General features: G+C 41.3%; 1 protein-coding gene across 1 annotated transcript in view; it reads right to left on the minus strand.

The window, feature by feature from the left end:
* Positions 1-1,190: 1,190 nt before the first annotated feature.
* syt9b (synaptotagmin IXb) overlaps positions 1,191-17,320 on the minus strand; it is a 45,522-nt gene continuing 29,392 nt past the window's right edge. Inside the window, exons 5-8 of the mRNA XM_070830732.1 lie at positions 8,180-8,300; positions 7,874-8,045; positions 7,649-7,778; positions 1,191-1,268 (exon numbers count right to left, since the gene is read on the minus strand). Coding sequence (XP_070686833.1) covers positions 1,191-1,268; positions 7,649-7,778; positions 7,874-8,045; positions 8,180-8,300 — 501 coding nt within the window. The remainder of the gene's footprint in view (positions 1,269-7,648; positions 7,779-7,873; positions 8,046-8,179; positions 8,301-17,320) is intronic.

Consider the following 17,320-nt stretch of genomic DNA (forward strand, 5'->3'; position numbering starts at 1 on the left):
GGAGTGGTGTGAACTACTGTATACTTTGACATTTAAATGCGCTTCGTTTTGTAACCTAAAGGTATTCTGTAATAATTCCATCATATTATATTGTAATTATCATATACAGTAATATATTGTTCTAGGGTAACACTACGAGTAGGTAGTTTTACTATTACAAATACTTTTTCCATCTCTGCAAATGTATTACTCAAGCTGTAATAAACCAGATTTACCCTTTAAGTGGAAAGGCCAAGACGATCATTGAGTCATTAGCAGTTAGAGATTAGTGATGACACTACCTTGGAGGAGATCAGCAGCCTGCCCCCTGCTGGAAAAACATGCTGCCACCGCCAACACCGGTGTTTCCTTTATTTTGACCACACCCTATTAACGAAGTATGACAATTTAACATGCAGTAAATAAAACACTTTATGTTCCCTCAGTCAGCTGCTTTACGTATTCTTGGAGCAAATCCTCTTCAGTTTACATCTTTACAGGAAGTGTTCTGTGAGAAAGTGGCCCATAGAAGTAGAACTAAGGTTTACAGTAAGAAAGTCTTTGTTGTTCATGTCTGCTTCAGTTGCGTCAACACAAAAAGAGCTTATCTGAACAGGAATGCCCTCTCTGTCATCTCTACACCTGTAGCCTCACCTGTCAAACCTACTGCGTCTTTGACAGCTGATCACTCACGCTGACCGCTAGTTACAGCTTCACACGTTGGCCTACAAATGAATGATTTTGGTCCACAATCTGTGAATTCCTAAAAAAAAAAAAAAAAAAGTTTGCCCTAGTAGATAAACTCAACCTGTTAATACTGTCAGTAACAACTCAAAGCGACGGATGAAAGTACTGTAGTAGTTCAGTTGGAATGTTGTTAAGTGGATTTTGGTTGTGAAGACACAAGACGAAGGAAGAAGTGGAGATTTGCCTTCGCAGCAGTCTAATGAGGCACTCTAAGCCTCGTTCAGTCTACTGACACACCAGTTTAGTAATGGCTTTTAGCTGATGTTACTACTGGAGTCGCTTGTTAGTCACACCTTGTACTGTATGTTTTAACATTTCACTTGGACCACATCCAGGCCCACCATCATCCATCATCATCATCTACCACCCTGAAGCTCTGTGTGTGTGTGTGTGTGTGCGTGTGTGTGTGTGTGCGTGTGTGTGTGTGTGTGTGTGTGCGTGCGTGCATGTGTGTGTGTGCATGGTCATGGCGATGGTGGTGCCTTCAGGGAATTGGTGGATCCTCCTTGGCTTCCAGTCCCCACTGCTCCCTGACCGACCCACTGGACCACAACAGAGAGAGAGAGAGAGAGATGGAGAGAGGAGAAGAAGAAGGTGAGCAGGTTAGTTGCACACACCTCATAGAGCACTAATGTCGACCTGTAGCTTAATGCCCTTCACCAGGGCACCGTCCCTGGTCGCTTCTCTGGGCTGCCTGGTGAGACGTGCGTAAAGCTCGCAAGATTTTTCCAGAATTTGGGGCTTTCGACTGTGTCTGAGAGCACCTGATGTTTAAAAAGCTGAATTTAGACCACATCATGACACTGTGCTGCTGTGACACATCTCATTGTAAAAGCAGAGGAAATGTTCTTGGAGGAGGAGCCAAGGGCCATCGTGAGCTTCACGATCACCAGTGGATTTCAGATTTGTCGTTTTGAAGCAACGAGCAAAAAAACTAATCTTTGCTATGTGTCCAATGGAAGGACACACAGCAAAGTCACCTGTGTTTTTAGCAGCACTCAGAGCCCAGAGTAGACTCAGAGTGTATGCTTTTATTCACATTCATATCTATGCTTGAATGTGTTCAGTAACTTCAGTGGTGAGACATTAATTAGACAGTGATTTTGTTTCAGTGGAGGTCATGATGAGCATCCAAAACAACAAAAACAAATCATAATCTGGGGACACGAACGGACACACAAGCTTTAAAATGCTGCCATTAGTTTTTGAGATAAGTTAACATTGGCTGGTCAAGTGGACATTTTGACATTATTGTGGTGCTGGATTCAAGGGAAGGGGGTCACAAAACCATTGGAATACCACGGATGTCAAAATCATGTGTCATGATGATCTGGAAAGTTGTTAAACTGAAGCGTTAGACAACCAATTAAACAAGTGACGGCATCATGATCCTTAAAATGTAAATCATGTCCCAGTCGTGTGAAATCAAATTTAACCTGGTGTAGACGCACAGGTATATTTAAGCTCAGGGTAAATATGTATGAGCGGCTTACTGTGGCTAAAGGTGGGTGAACCTGTCAGAGCAATTACACACATTCCCAGGTGTCAGCCATTTAGGATTTTCTCTAAACAGATCACAACAGTGACGGAAGCTTGCTCCACTGACCACACACAGGTGTACACGCAGCACGGTATAATGAGATGAAGTCAACTCTGTCTAAAACCTTAATTATGCTCACCTGTGTCAATTCTATATTCAAGGATAATCTGGGCTGCAGTGACAGATTATGACTTTAATAAACCTTTTTTCATGATAGACATTTTGACTTTGTCATTTGTAATTAAAGCAGCTACAAGTGCGAGGAGTCTTTAACTTCTTATGAAACAGTCTGAATTTAATCTCAACGCCTCTATATGACCTACATATGCAAGCAAGACCGTGAGCAAGAAGCCTGGCTATTTTCTGTTGTTATTCTGAATGCCTGCTCCCAGGTTCCCCATGAAATTAGATGTTAGACTGACAGCAGGGAGACCGGATGAGGCTATGTTTACATTTTCCAAGGCTAAGTTTCACAGTGAATAGTACACGAGCCAGTTGAATAGGAGGCAGGGGGAGATTTTTCTTTAGTGAATTTTATTTTAGAGGTCATATTTTGTGGATATGGCTGCTGCTGGGGCAGGATCAGCAAAAAGAAAAGACAAAGAAAAGATTCAGAATCAATTGTGAAGAATTGGCCCTCTTCCTCCTACACAGTTATGCAATATTTAGTTTATTGAACACATTGCGAGACATGGTTTTGCATCAATACTTGAATTTGAGTTTGGGGCTGAAACAAAGTTAACTAACACTTTGGCTAAGATTACTTCAGTTTAGCTAATGTTAGCTGCATTTTGACACTTCACTCCGCTGACTACCGCTTTTGTCCTCAGGACAAATCCGCTCAAATCCACACAAAATGAAAGCTCCTTGTGGGCGCTTTTATGACATTAATTAATAACAGCTGCATTCCATTTAGGTGAGCCAGTTCCACGGGCCTGCTATTGTGCATGCTGACACACTGACAAGGCATCCAGGGATCTGAGCCATTGTTAACAACATTAGTTATATCTGTGCTTTTCCCTCTAAAGGTAGGAAAGCTACACTCTCTGACAGCCTGATGTGTTGGACAGTCCAAAAATGCTAATTTTATATTAATTGTGTATGTTCTGTGTTTGTGTAGCATGAAGGGGCCACGGCTGCCTTTTGTTCTCAGGACTGCAAATCATTTTCTCCAGTAAAGACTTTTATTAAAGAGAGGGAAAAAGACTCTGAGCAAATGATCCCTTTAAGCACTCGCTTATTGTCACTTAGCTCAGTTGTTAATGGGACAATAAAGTCACACGGTTCATTTAAAAGACATGTGTGCCATTCTGTGGAGCAGACGACAGAGCAGGCTAAAAACTTTTAATGTTGCAAATACATCTAATATTCTGGGATAGCTTCGACCATTTTGGACTCCTTTTTTCCTTTGTTCCCTGAAAGGTCAGCTCTGTCGAGATGGCTTGCTGTTGGTCGACTGTTTGGTTTCTGCACAAGTTTGTGGGGCACAAATTCACTAACCATAGTAGTTCCATTGGTATGAGCTTATTTAGTTTATTAGTGTTCCAGGCCAGTGTTACAGCCATGTGTGTCTTTCTCTATGTTCTGTGTTCAAGGTGCAGCTGATGACTAATTGACGACACCTGTATGGAGTTGTGGGCAGTCCATATAAGTCCCCCACACCCTCTCTCTCAGCTCCCTGGCACCTGATTCAGATCCCAGCATGTTGGTTGTGTTCGTTTGGCTACATAAATGATATACTTTTGCACATGTCTAAGTCTTGTGTTGCTCCGTGTGATGCGGCTCATCTACAGTAGGCCTGAGCTATACTAACCCACTTTGTGAGGATGCTGCAAAAACCATTTATAATTTGATAATTTTGACCTGACGCTCTCTGATCTGAACTAAACCTGCCCTGAAGCAAGCTGACTGAACAAGTTACCATGGCAATTTAGCCTGAGCCAGCCCTGTGAGACTGAAAAGCCAGGGATATAAGCTCGCCGTTGGCTTGTGAACACTCTAACCTTGCTGCATGAGAGCGGGCCCTGCATTGTGCCTCTCTGTTATTCAACCATTCATTTATGTGACAAAGTGGAGGCAACTGAGCATTCTGCTTTCTTCATTTCCTTTTGCTTTCCGCTCAATAGCATCAGAACTGCCTTAAAATGACTATGGGGAATTCAAGAGCTTTTGTTGTTGTTGGTCTGGGTCGTGTGTGTGTGTGTGTGTGTGTGTGTGTGGCTGGCTTCAGGCCTGGCTAAAGACATCAACTTGTTGAATTATTAATGCTCTCAGACAGTGGTCAGAGGGTCAGTGAGGCTTACTCCAACACTTCTGAAAAGCCATAAAAGCCTAAAGTGAATAAGAAATGTGTGTGTGTCAGTGGAGTGTGTGTGTGTGTGTGTGTGTGTGTGTGTGTGTGTGTGTGTGTGTATGCACGTAGCAACATGTTTGCAGTTATTTCTAATCCATTAGTTATAATCTATTGCACATATTCAACATACATACTTCAGATATATGTACATATTTGTGCGTGTGTGTACTTGTTTATGTGAGTGACATATCCAGGAGGTTCCCACAGGACATCCATGTAGATCTTTTAAAGAAACACAAATAAGCCATTAGTCTGGATCTGAGGTCCTGCTGCTGTAGTCTGCTAATGGCCTCACATAAGACCCAACTAGCAGAGAGTGAATCTCAGAGTGTGTGTGTGTGTGTGTGTGTGTGTGTGTTAAAGCTACACAAATGACCCTAGAGACTGCAAGAGAGCTCCTCTAGCTTCAGAACTGTTGGCAATATCAGAGTCACTGACCTCCCAGCAACACTGGGACTCCTCTGAAAGGCACAGTGTGACAGCAAGCACTTCATTTACTTCTACAGCTTGATGCAGTGCTCAGTTACACACTGGGTGTTAACTGTTAACTGGGTGAAGTGCTGAGAATCCTGGTGTCCTGATGCAACCAAGTAAAATAACCACGTGGGTTTATGATGGAAAAAGAGCTCTAAGTGCCTCCACAACCCTCAGTGTACCAGAACAAAACCAGGTTGAGGTTTTTGTTTGCTTTTGCTCTCAGTCACACACACACACACACACACACACACACACACACACCCTGTGGGGGGGGACCATTCTATGTCACAACTACTCAGGGTCTGTCTTTGCCAGTGACATGAGGAAACAAATACTCTGCGAGGCCCTCAGAACAGCTCACTTGGTGTTGTTGAAATACTTTAGATTTGCTAAAAATATAACTGTTGTTGGTGTAAGACACCTTAAGGCAGGGGTGTCAAACTCATTTTAGTTCAGCGGCCACTTGCAGCCCAATTTGATCTCCAGTGGGCCGGACCAGTAAAATCAAAGTGTAATAACATTTAAATAACGACAACTCAACATGTTTCCCTTTGTTTCAGTGCAAAAAAGTACAAGTACATTCTGAAAACGTTCATATTTAATGAACTGTCCTTTTACAAAACACCATGAATGACCTGAAACTTGTCTTCCCTGTAATTTTTACACTTTGCAAAGTCGTCCCGCGGGCCGGACTGGACCCTCTGGCAGGCCAGTTTTGGCCCGCGGGCCGTATGTTTGACACCCCTGCCTTAAGGAGACCTAGAAAAGGTTCCACAAGTTTCAATTCGCAGTTATGGGTCAACCTGCACCACCAATGAGGAAGAAAAAGTAAAGGCGACAGTTTAGACGAGCTTTCAACTCACAACTGTTCCTTTTTCCAAGAGGAATCATTAATGTGTGTTTAAAGTTCAGGTTACTGTCGTCATGTGTGACAGTGGGGAGCTCTTAAGAATGCTGGCTGTTGTTGAAACATCAAAATATGCATCATTAGCAAGTCTGTATTATAGTTATTTTCTACAATTTCCACACTGAAACATCAAAATGACAATGTGTGTCTTGTTAAGCAGTATCAGAGAGTCACCACTAAATATTAAAATGTCAATTTTGTCACTGAGATTGTTGGTTGAATAATACTTTACTTTATACTACAAGTATAAAGTTGCACATACAATGTTTTATGTTAACTTAAAACTTTTTAGTAAAACATTTGATCTGAGGAAGATCATAAAATGCAGTTGAAAGCCTCAGAACTACACTATCAATAGCAGCACTGGTAGTAATACCTACCTACAGCACTACAGCAGAAGTCAGTAGAAGGGCAGTCTGTCAGCTCTCTCTGCCATACACTTCAAAATCAAAAGGCTGGAATTAATATGTCAAAATATTCCTAACTACCTCTTAAATACTCAACGATATTAACACTACATATGCTAAATCATATAAATGCAGCTGCATAATCCCTTTTTAAGTTCTGGAAAAAAATAGTTTTAGCTGCAGTTGTCAAGCTTTAGGATCACTTGGGGAAAGCACACACCTTACAGGATCTAATTACATACTCATTATACATTAGTTGGCCTGATTGGAGATGGAAATGTCATTAGGGTAGCAGAAGAAAGTCTGACATGTTCGTTAGAGATGGAAAAATACAGGGCCTCTCATAAGTAGCATCACCAGAGACGTCTAAAGACTTTTACGTCTTCATGAAGACCGATGTTAACGGCCACCAAGCCAAGTGTACATTTAGTGATGAGCATGACAATACATCTCTTAGCGAAGCTGAAGTGAATCTTTAAATCCTTAGAAAGAGAGATAGGACCCATGCGAGCTGGCAGGTGCTAACGCGTGTCGTAGCCGGTGCCAGGCGTTACATTTACCAGCGATCCATTTTGAAGCGTTTTATCTTCTGACCCCTTCAAGCTGAATACCAACAGATTTAGCTTTGACAACTCAACATGAATTTACATGAATCAGTCCAGCATCTGTTTGAGTGTGCTCTGTTTTTTTAATGAGTGTGGGCTGGGAATTCAGAAATAGAAACAGCTCAGTGAACGTAGCCACCTCTCAGTGTCTCTCTCTCTCTCTCTCTCTCTCTCTCTCTGTAGGCTAGGTGCCTCTTTTGTGGCAATCACAGCAAAAACAAGTCCAGTTAACATGAGGGTTATGCAGTATTTTTGTTATGTAATTGTTTCACTTCTTTTTTTTTTGTAACTGCACCTCCAACATGACATGCAGAACATAGCAACATGTTGGATTCGATTTTATTTGTGTTTCTGATGTTATTTCTGTTTTAAATGAAATTGTTAGTTTAGAGAAGCGTTTGAGCTTTTGTTCATGCACTTAATGTTTCACTTTCTGTGTATTTATTCTGTAAATATTCTCTTTTATTCCACTTTGTTTGATTTCGTCTACTATTGAAATGCAGTCTGTTCATCTTCTTTTTCTCAGCGGCTTTTCTCTGTTCCTTCGATGACACGGACTATGAAAGAGCGTTCATTAGAATTCCCTCTTCTCTACATCTGGAGAAGTGTTCCGACGCGCAGAGCGGCCCCTACCTCTATGAGGGGGTGCCAGTGTGCTATGGGTTTCCGAGGGTACGTCAGCATCTCGCTCCAGTGGTCTCGCCCCAGACTCTCGGCCTCGTTGCCCACTCTGCACACCCCGATCACTTCATTGTGTCCGACCCTGCCGAACAGAAAGAACCACACATGGCGGCTCCAAAGTGTCACATGTATGAATGTTTTGTAGATGAAACACACGTATGAAGGTGACTTACTAACCGATCATAGTCCATGACAGCTATGAGCAGGCTGATCTGGTCGATGTTCTCTGGAGGAACGTCAAACACAATGGCTTCATTGTACACCGGGTTCAGAGTGTTTCGCTTGGTTGACGTCTTTCTCTTCTTTAGCCTCCGGCCATCACACATCAGGGACACTTTCACATATGGATCTGCAGAAAGGAAACAGTTCAAGTTGTGTAACATGCTGAAATATACTGACGTGGAAAGTCATTAGACTAAATACTATACTGTGTATATCTGACTACTCCGCCTCTCAGTGGAAACATTGTCAGTCAGCGTGTACCTGAAGCTCCAGTGATGTCCATGGCTTTGAGATTTCTGGCTTTGATCATGGTGATGGTGAGCCGGCCAGCCGTGGGGAGATAGCACAATGAGAACATCAGCTCTCCCAGGTCCACGTTGTCCTGTAAAGGAACATATTACATTTTTACATCAGTGCTGTTCATTCTCCTAGTATCAACTCTTGAAAGACAAACTGTGATTCAGTTTCTCTGAAGGAGGAAACACATTAGAGGTCTGAGTGATCGTAATTATCACATGAAAACATGGATTTTACCAGGGGAAATAATGAATGACATAATGTTACATCACCTTTGACTAAAGTATTGATGTTCTAACATCATAAGATCAGGCTGAGTGAATCGATTGATTTATTTGTTTACTTTAGTAGATGAGTAGGACTTAACTGCTGTCAGCTATATACAGTAGCTTTGCTATAGCTCATCAGCGGTGAAAAGTAATCAGGTGCAAGTACTAAAGTACGGTACAATATTTTTACCCCCCCCCCCCCCCCCCCCCCCCCCCCATTTATATGACTAATAAAATGACTTTACAAAATAATATTTTACATAGAATTCATATAGAATATTTCATTTTCCTCTCCATGGTTCCATTTTTAAGAAAAAAGTTTACAGATAAGAGCAAAGTCTTGAAAATGAGGCAAATTTTCTGACTTTTTCAAACCCCTCTAAAGAATTCTGTGGCCCTTTGGGGAGGCAGTCTCTTGATGTGGTGCCACTGTTGTAAACTCCCAGACTGTATATAAAACTTTACATAAAATAGTTCAAAAACCTGCTAATGGTTAAATGCTGCTTACAAATTGATTTGTCATTTTTATCAAAAAAAATTTGATTGTAGAAGGATTTGATCGGTGTCGGATCTTTAAAGGATCTGAACGTCTTCAACCTTCGCAGCTCACGAAGTAAAAGGAGAACATCCATCTGTCTACTACATCAGAAAATACCAATGGTTTGCAGGCAACTTGACACTCAAGTGTCTATCATAGGGGCAGTAAAATGAAAACAAAACGTTGTTGTGTGACGGCCCTCTCTCTCCATCCTATTTACCTCTCTAGTTATCTCACTTGTCTCCTCCAGGAATGTCCTGATATGTGGGAGGAGCAAAAGCTCTGCTAGGCTCAGCTTTCTCTGGGCGACCTAAACATCTCTTCATGGCCGTCACTTTTTGAATGGTTTGTGCTATTTTCTTTTATTCGGCCAACATTCCCGTATTGTTTTATGAGTTGATAAATAACGATTCCCCCTTCATCAAGATAATGGTTTATCAGTGCAAGAGGACATTACCTGTGAGTGCTTTATTATTTAACAATAACTGCAATGATTTTAGTATCACACTGCAGCTAACCTCATGAACCTTGTCTTACTGATGTTTACCCACTATTCTAAGTTAGTATTAAAGCCAAGAGAACATTTAGAACTGTGGTGACAGGTGTCAAAAGGCAGCAAAGAGAAAGAAGCAACATGTAGATGGCATTGTTCACACTGGATTAGACTTTTCTTTTATTCAAACAAAAGCTTGAGTCGTCAGAAAAATTAAAAAGATGCAACAATTACATGGTCACAAAACGTCTAAAATTTGACTCATTGTATCCTGTGGAGTTTTTCTAGTAAAATACTATTTCACATTCAGTGTTTCTTACCAACAATGGTTGCTTGTATCCTTGAGGTCTAACAAAATAGAAAGATGCCCTCTGAAAAGCCAGATTTTTGAAACCTGAATTGCTGACAACATTGACGTATTATGACCTTCATGGTTTAAAGATTCACACAGAGTAATTATTTTAAAGTGTGTGGTTTATTTCATCAATGGCACTTTAGCAATGATGCTCTGTGAGAAAATGTTTTTTGGCTGCAGGGTTTTTTTTATAGTTGCAGTACTGTGGTTGGCCACTGGGGGAAACTGGCAGCACAGCATCCATGTGTAACACGTGTTACATCTGTGTTTGCTGGATGTAACACGTGTGTTACATCTATGTTTGTCTTCTTTCTCTTTGCCCTTTGGTGGCACATTACTACATTTGCACTGAATGTACTGCATAACACACAAATTAGTGGCACAAACTGTACAGCTTTTCACATTGTTTCCTTTAAAAAGCAGATATATATTGCACATTTTTTATATTTTCTCATATTCTGTATTGTAAATATTTCATATGTACAATATCATTTCATATTTCAATTTTAGATTTAATATTTATGTTTCTTGACTTGCAGTACTTGTTTTTTTTATTTCTATTCCCTTATTCTTCTCTATATTTAATGTAATGCACCAAGGCAAATAGCTTGTACTGTGAAAACTTACTGGCAATAAACCTGATTAAGATTCTTAAACTCCAGAAAATTCCAAGGTTGCCAGTTTGCCAGTCAGTGAGGACTGTTCGACAATGGTTGTGTAACGTCAAGCTTGAGAAAAGCGACAGGGGTTGAGGTTAAGCAATTAAAAGAAAGTAGGTAAAGATTTCATAAAGGTGAAGTAACACTAAAGTCAAATCCCTGATTCAACAGAAGGCACATTATAATATCTAACACAAGTCTTTGCACCATGGATTATGCCTGTGACACCTCCGGAAGAAAAAACATGGAAATATTTTTAATTACATCTGCAATGTGAAACAACAGCATGACTCATCATTAATCAGTATGGTTTTGTGCCACAGAAATGTCACGCTCTGAGCATTTCAATGATTTGAAACCTGGTTTTGGATATGTGGATGCACTTGTGGAGTTTGGCATTTTGTTTAACTACTCCGGTTTTCCTACAAGAATATCCTTTGCTTTCACAACTTATCCGCAGACACGCACATGCCAAGCTCTTGTCCCAATTAACACATCTGAAAATAACGTGTGATGGTGTGAGAGTGAGTGCTGCGTTTATGAAACACAAGCACTCACAAGGTTTCCTAGAGGGGGAAACTCTGATTTCTAGTTGTTTTTTTTTTACGCTTTCTCCGACACATCAGGCTCGCTGTTAGAAAATCTGAAATAGGAAGTGAAAAGAGCCAAAAATGAATAAACTTTTGATACTTCATCACAACAAGGGGTATGAAAATGACCACTGACAGATGTGGTTGCATCTGTTTCAGCGTCTGCAAATAGGGCATCACGTTTAAGTTTAGCTCTTCTAATGTAATAAAAACTCTGAGGTTAGCTGCCTTTTGTTTCAGTGGACACGGCAGCAAAGCAGGTTAACAAGAATGTATCGTATTGCTCTCTGTCCAACCAGTGATTAATACGCAGGATGTTAATGATTTAGTACTTAGTCTTTTTCTTGACAACCAATTAGCCAGAAAGCCTCGTTAAAGGTCAAATGTAGTGCTCATACTGGAAAATCATTGTTTCACCTACATATCAATATGTGCTCCTTCTGATGCTCATTAAGATGAATTGGAGTCTATATGGGACACACACACACACGCACACCATGTGTCTCCACACACACACACACACACACACACATATTAGGATGCTACTGCTCTGGGTCATCTGCTCAAAACCAGTGAAAATTAGTTGATTCATTCAGTATCAACATGCCTGCAAGATCGTAAGCACACACATGCTTACACACACACACACACACGCAGCAGAGCCGTCCAGGATCTGTGACATTCTGACTGTGTGATGAGTTGATTCATCAGGCAGAGGCACTGAGCCCCGGCATTAATGATGTACGGTTTATGATGCCTTCGATGGTATAACAGAAATTACAGAAATTCACACGCTGACGTACACAAACAGGCAGGAACTCACACAAACGGTGAACCTGCAAACCCTTCAGCTCTCCACAGATAATGTAATATCGTTCTCCCATCACACACACACACACACACACACAATCACAATCACAATCACGCACACACTCATCCAGCACACTTAAGTTTTCAGACTACAGAGTGCTGCTCACCACTCTTATGAGCACTCAAATCAAGCCTGCGGTCATGATTATGGTCACTTGTGCTCCGCCAATGAAATTAGGCCGGCGCTCTGAAGCTCCCCAATAAAGCAGAGGGAGAGTGTGGACAGTCCATCTTCTCCAATTATAATACTAGCACCTTCTCTCCCTCAGGAGCAGTGAGCATTTATCTACAAGCCTCTCTCCCGTTGTGTCCTTAATAATCACAGGCTTGGTCTGACTCGATCTCTCTCAATCTAGCTGGGTGTGTATGTGTGTGTGTGTGTGTGTGTGTGTTGGGCTTGTTGAAGTGTTATGTGTCACTACGAAATTAAGTAAGGCCTTAAACAAATTAGACCATGGCAGACACTTTGCAACAGTGTTTTCCAATTCCACTGATGCACCTCGATCAATCCTGTGACACACAAAAAGACTAAGAATGTTGTTATGTTGCAACAACATAGACCGTATGTAAGACGTGGCCATCATGATGTCAGCTATTGGATTGTGGACTGCTGCTTTGAAGCCTCGAGTTTGGTTTTATTGGCGGTACTCATTCCACAAAGACCACCACTGTTTGGTTAGTCACAAGCTAGCCCTGCTTTAGGGTCTATTTTCCTCTAAATGGGACCAAAATGTACTAAATGAACATCATACTGCATTGAAGACCAACCATAAACTCATTAGGACATTGTTTACTGAGGTCTTAAATCAAGTGAGAAGCAGGATCATTTTCTCATAGACTTCCATCCATTAGGACTTCTTTTTTCAAACACCAGATTACTCCCCTGCTGGCCATCAGGAAGAATGTTTCACCTTTCAGACCTGGAAGCTCACTTCTTTATACAGCTCATGGTAGACACGCTCCCTCTGCTCCCATAATGGTACAGCAGTCCATCCATCCATTATCTATACCGCTTATCCGTCAGGGTCACGGGGGAGCTGCAATCCCAGCTGACTTCAGGCGAGAGGCAGGCTACACCCTGGACTGGTCGCCAGCCAATCACAGGGCCAACACACAGAGACAAACAACCTGCGTGTCTTTAGATTGTGGGAGGAAGTACCCGGAGAAAGGGGCTTCTTGCTGTGAGGCAACAGCAAGTGCTGCTCTGGTGCAATGGTCTTGATTATTTGCAACATCTGAATGGACATTCTAGCCTCAAGTTTGGTCCATAAGCATGACAGAAGAAAATACACACTTCATGTGTAAGATCAGTGGACTGCCCCTTTATGACACGGGGCTACACATAGAACCTGTATAAGACACAGCTCAGTGATATAGTGAGCCCCAGCCTACAGCAAAAAAGCAGCAATAGTTGAAATCAAGAGGAGTTCAAAGAACCTCAGGAGTCACTTACAGTCAATGCGCTAATGCAAAGGAACTGCAAATCAAATCTCCAGTGGAAGCCAGCCACTGCCCATCCAGATGTTTATCCACCAACATGCATCTGTAGAGCTATTGGAGGTATCAGAAAAGCTTTTTTACTGTATACAATCTATACAGTGGAACACATAAGCTTCTTAATAATTAAAGCACAAAAGAACATGCTTTACTGAACGTTTATTTTGGTCTTTCTCCAACTCATTGCCTGTAGTTATCAGAAAATGACTCTTCTGCGAGCACCGCTGTCACTGACGCTATAAAAACAACATTATTCTAAAGACATTTGCGCACATTTGATGCTCCTCTTCTCACCATAGAGACTGTGCCCAAGGCAAACCAGTTACAGGTTCATGTTGTTTCACTGCATCAACTCAGTTAGCATTAGTTTGCATTGATGTTTCTTGCATTATATGTTATGGTTGCTCCAGTGTATGTTTATTGCAGTTTGCCATAGGAGTTGCTTCAGTTAATAAAAAGTAATTTTTTCTCGTTAGATGTGAATGTATAAGAGGGGACTAGACAGGATTCTAGAGGTATTATTGAAGGGAACATATTATGCGAAATGCACTTTTTCATTTCTTTTTTAAATGAATATATGAGTGTAGATGAGCTTAATATTTTTTCCTCCTTTTTGTTTTTGCATCTCCCCTTAAAAATGTAGAACAACAAACCCTCAGAGTTTGTGGTCAGAATGAAACTGTAAATAGTTGCAAGTTGTATGTTTTGGATACAATTTTTCCATTTTAATAAAGAACTGAAAGTTTGAAAAATAAAAGAACTGAAATGAGCTGACTCAGCACAACAGTGTGAGGACAAAAAGCAGGCACGAGAGTTTGTTCCACTCACTTAAACATTGCAGATCCTGTTACACAAGGGCCAATCAACTGGACAATATATGTGCCTGGCTGAACATGGTGGAAGTAAATAAATCAGTGCCGAGGCTGAACCTTAGCTGTATAGAGTAGATGAATATACCCTGGCAGAATCAGGCTAGCCTACAGGATCCTTATTTAAGAATAGTGAGACAGTTACACGCAAAGCTGTGTGGGTAGCTGATTTGTAGCACTTACAGTATACAGACATGAGACATGGACAGGCTCCATTGACTGATATTAGCCGTTATTGAAGTCCTTTGCTGCACCCTTGTTTCTCTCGCGATGCCAGGCACTTGCCCTGCATTTCCCTCCAGGCAAAGATGTGTGAGGAGCAAACATCAAAAATATTGACAATGAAAACACAACAGCTGTATGCAAGGTTGCCAGTATCAGACACCATTATGAGACAAAAGATACAGCTTTAGTGCATAAAAGAGCAAATGATGACTTTGAAGTCATCTTGTTCCGTCACATTAACAATCCCGATAGCAACAAAGGTCTCACTGCTTCGCTTTCTGCCTCTTGGCAACTAGCCAAAAAGGGCAAAGCCATGTGTGGATGCTGAACTTTTAAAAGTGTGCACACTGGGAATCGTGGAGGAATTGTTTGCAGGATATAAGAACAAATTATCCCCCTTGTGAAACAAGTTCAACCAACCGCTTTCAGTGGCAGCATGGGGGCTGGGATATTTGTATGAGCTTTTCAGCTTTACCTTCTGAACTGAAATCTGTGGATTACATGTCAATTGTTGTCAATGAGTCAACTGATGCTGCTCAAACTTTGCTATTTGTGAGAAACTTCAACGGAGACATTTTCAAAGAGGAGCTGCTGAGCCTTGAGTCACTGAAGTCCAAAAGAAGGAGTGAGACCATGTGTGCTTCTTTGAAAATAATTCTCCACAGCTGTGTACGTTCATCCTTGTTAATGATGGTGGCCATCAATAATAGGAGGAGAGAGGGGCTTTGCATCACGTCTGATGGCAGAACATTCAACTCTGAATCATTCGTCAGACTGTTGTGTGCCATACTGTCCGCTGAGAAGAAAGCAGTGATGGACTCAGTAAAAAACCTGCCAGTGCCTGGAACAGACAACCTGATAAAAGAACGAATAGATAAATAACACAAAAAATAAAGACACACAGGTTGATACTAAAGGAGTTATGGGCTTATCTGATAAATATTACTAATGTTTATTCATTATCTGCCCCCTGGCCTCTTGTCATCTTGCAAAAGTGGCCCCCGGGCAAAGCAAGAAGAGGATCCCTGATCTAGCGAATCATATTTCTCACTTAGTCAATAAGGGCAAGTGCTTGTTATATGCTCCCATTTGTCATTGTAGGGAAATGGGAACCTCACCACACACACATACAGTACACACACTGTGCATATGCACATCCTGACCCCATTTATCAAGGCCCTAATCACAGGCCAACCAGACTGCAGTCAATAGTATTGACTGGACCTGCAGGGGCTGCAGGTTACAGCGTCTCTGAGCTCTTCATTGTCTTTGTCTCCAAAAAAATCTTCAGCTGAGGAGAAACAAAACAGGAAGATGGAACGACATGACAGACGTCCAAGAGCCAATTCAATCTACCGAGTAGACAAGGTGGGAAGTCTCTTGACTCGCATTCATCTTGAAATCATTAAATACAGTATATCTGCCCCAAGACAGAACATGAGATGAGCAAACTATCCATTGGCATGTATTCAATATACTAATGTGAACATCTTCTTAAGTAGTTGTTTATGATCGACTGCACATGAACTCAGACAGATTACTGGATGGCACATGACAAGGTAAGGACTGAGCAGTGAATCAGGAGAGTTTCCTTTAATTGTGCTGCATTTTCCCATTGAGTTCCAAAGTACGAACAACCTCTAAGTTGCCACACTAGTCATGTTGAGTTCAGTCTGCTCTTCATAGAACAAACTCAAGAAATAAACCCCAAGATAATTGTTTCACCCATATGAATGCAGATGAATTTTAAAAGGTAATAAATCTCCATCAGACCATAGCCAATGGGTCCTCAACCTTTTCGACCAAAGTACACTCAAATGTGATTGGTCAACATTGTGTCGTCTATCTGTTCATAGAGATTAGCTAGCTGCTAACTGTCAGTTGCTTGGTTGCTAACTGGACAACGTGCAGATTCTTAAAAAAATGTACTTGTACCATCAACTCATTCATCAGCTGTCTGTTAACCATTCTTCTTTTGCAGAACAGTTTATACTCAAACAGAAAATGGTTAGGTAAAAACGTAAGGTACATCACAGCTAACTTCCACTTTGGACTTGAATATTCTTTATTCCCTTAAAGGGCACCGTCAAGACATTTCCATTCATCTACTAATTGTGGCAATTACTTGGAAATGGATCAATTTCAGCATAACATTTTGCCATTATAGATGCTAGTGTGAGGCCCTTACTTTATGATTTCTGTAATGGTTTTTTTGCCCCACAAGGAACTTGGGCACCTATACGTTCATTGTCAATGAGTCTATGACGACGGGACAACACACACTCCACAGAAACAATGAAGGCAATGTGGAGCCAGAGAACTAGGATCACACTCGTATGAAACAATAATTAATTAGGTCTATTTGTTTATGCCACAGAGGCATCATGGGACTATAGAGCCAAGGACAACTGCAGAGCCGAGTGGGATCCATTCCTAAGACAGCAGAGGTACATGTGGCTTCCAGAGAGGGATTGGAGTTACTGTTTTGGTAATGAATGTGTGGATCAACAGTGAGGTGCTATGGTTGAAGTATGAATCCACATGGCAGAAGCACCTTGTCATGGAAAACATAAGGTTGGAGTTCATTAAAACTCACAAAAGCCATGTGCCAATTTTAAAACTGTTTACACTAATCCATTTGTCTACGTAAGAGTACTCAGTTCAGACACCACAGACTATGTGAGGACTTTGTCAGTGCTCCAGTGACTGACCTTATAATGTGCTTCCCATAGGAGGAGCT

The sequence above is a fragment of the Pempheris klunzingeri genome, chromosome 5 (genome assembly GCF_042242105.1).
Source record: "Pempheris klunzingeri isolate RE-2024b chromosome 5, fPemKlu1.hap1, whole genome shotgun sequence".
In the NCBI taxonomy this organism is placed as follows: Eukaryota; Metazoa; Chordata; class Actinopteri; order Acropomatiformes; family Pempheridae; genus Pempheris; species Pempheris klunzingeri.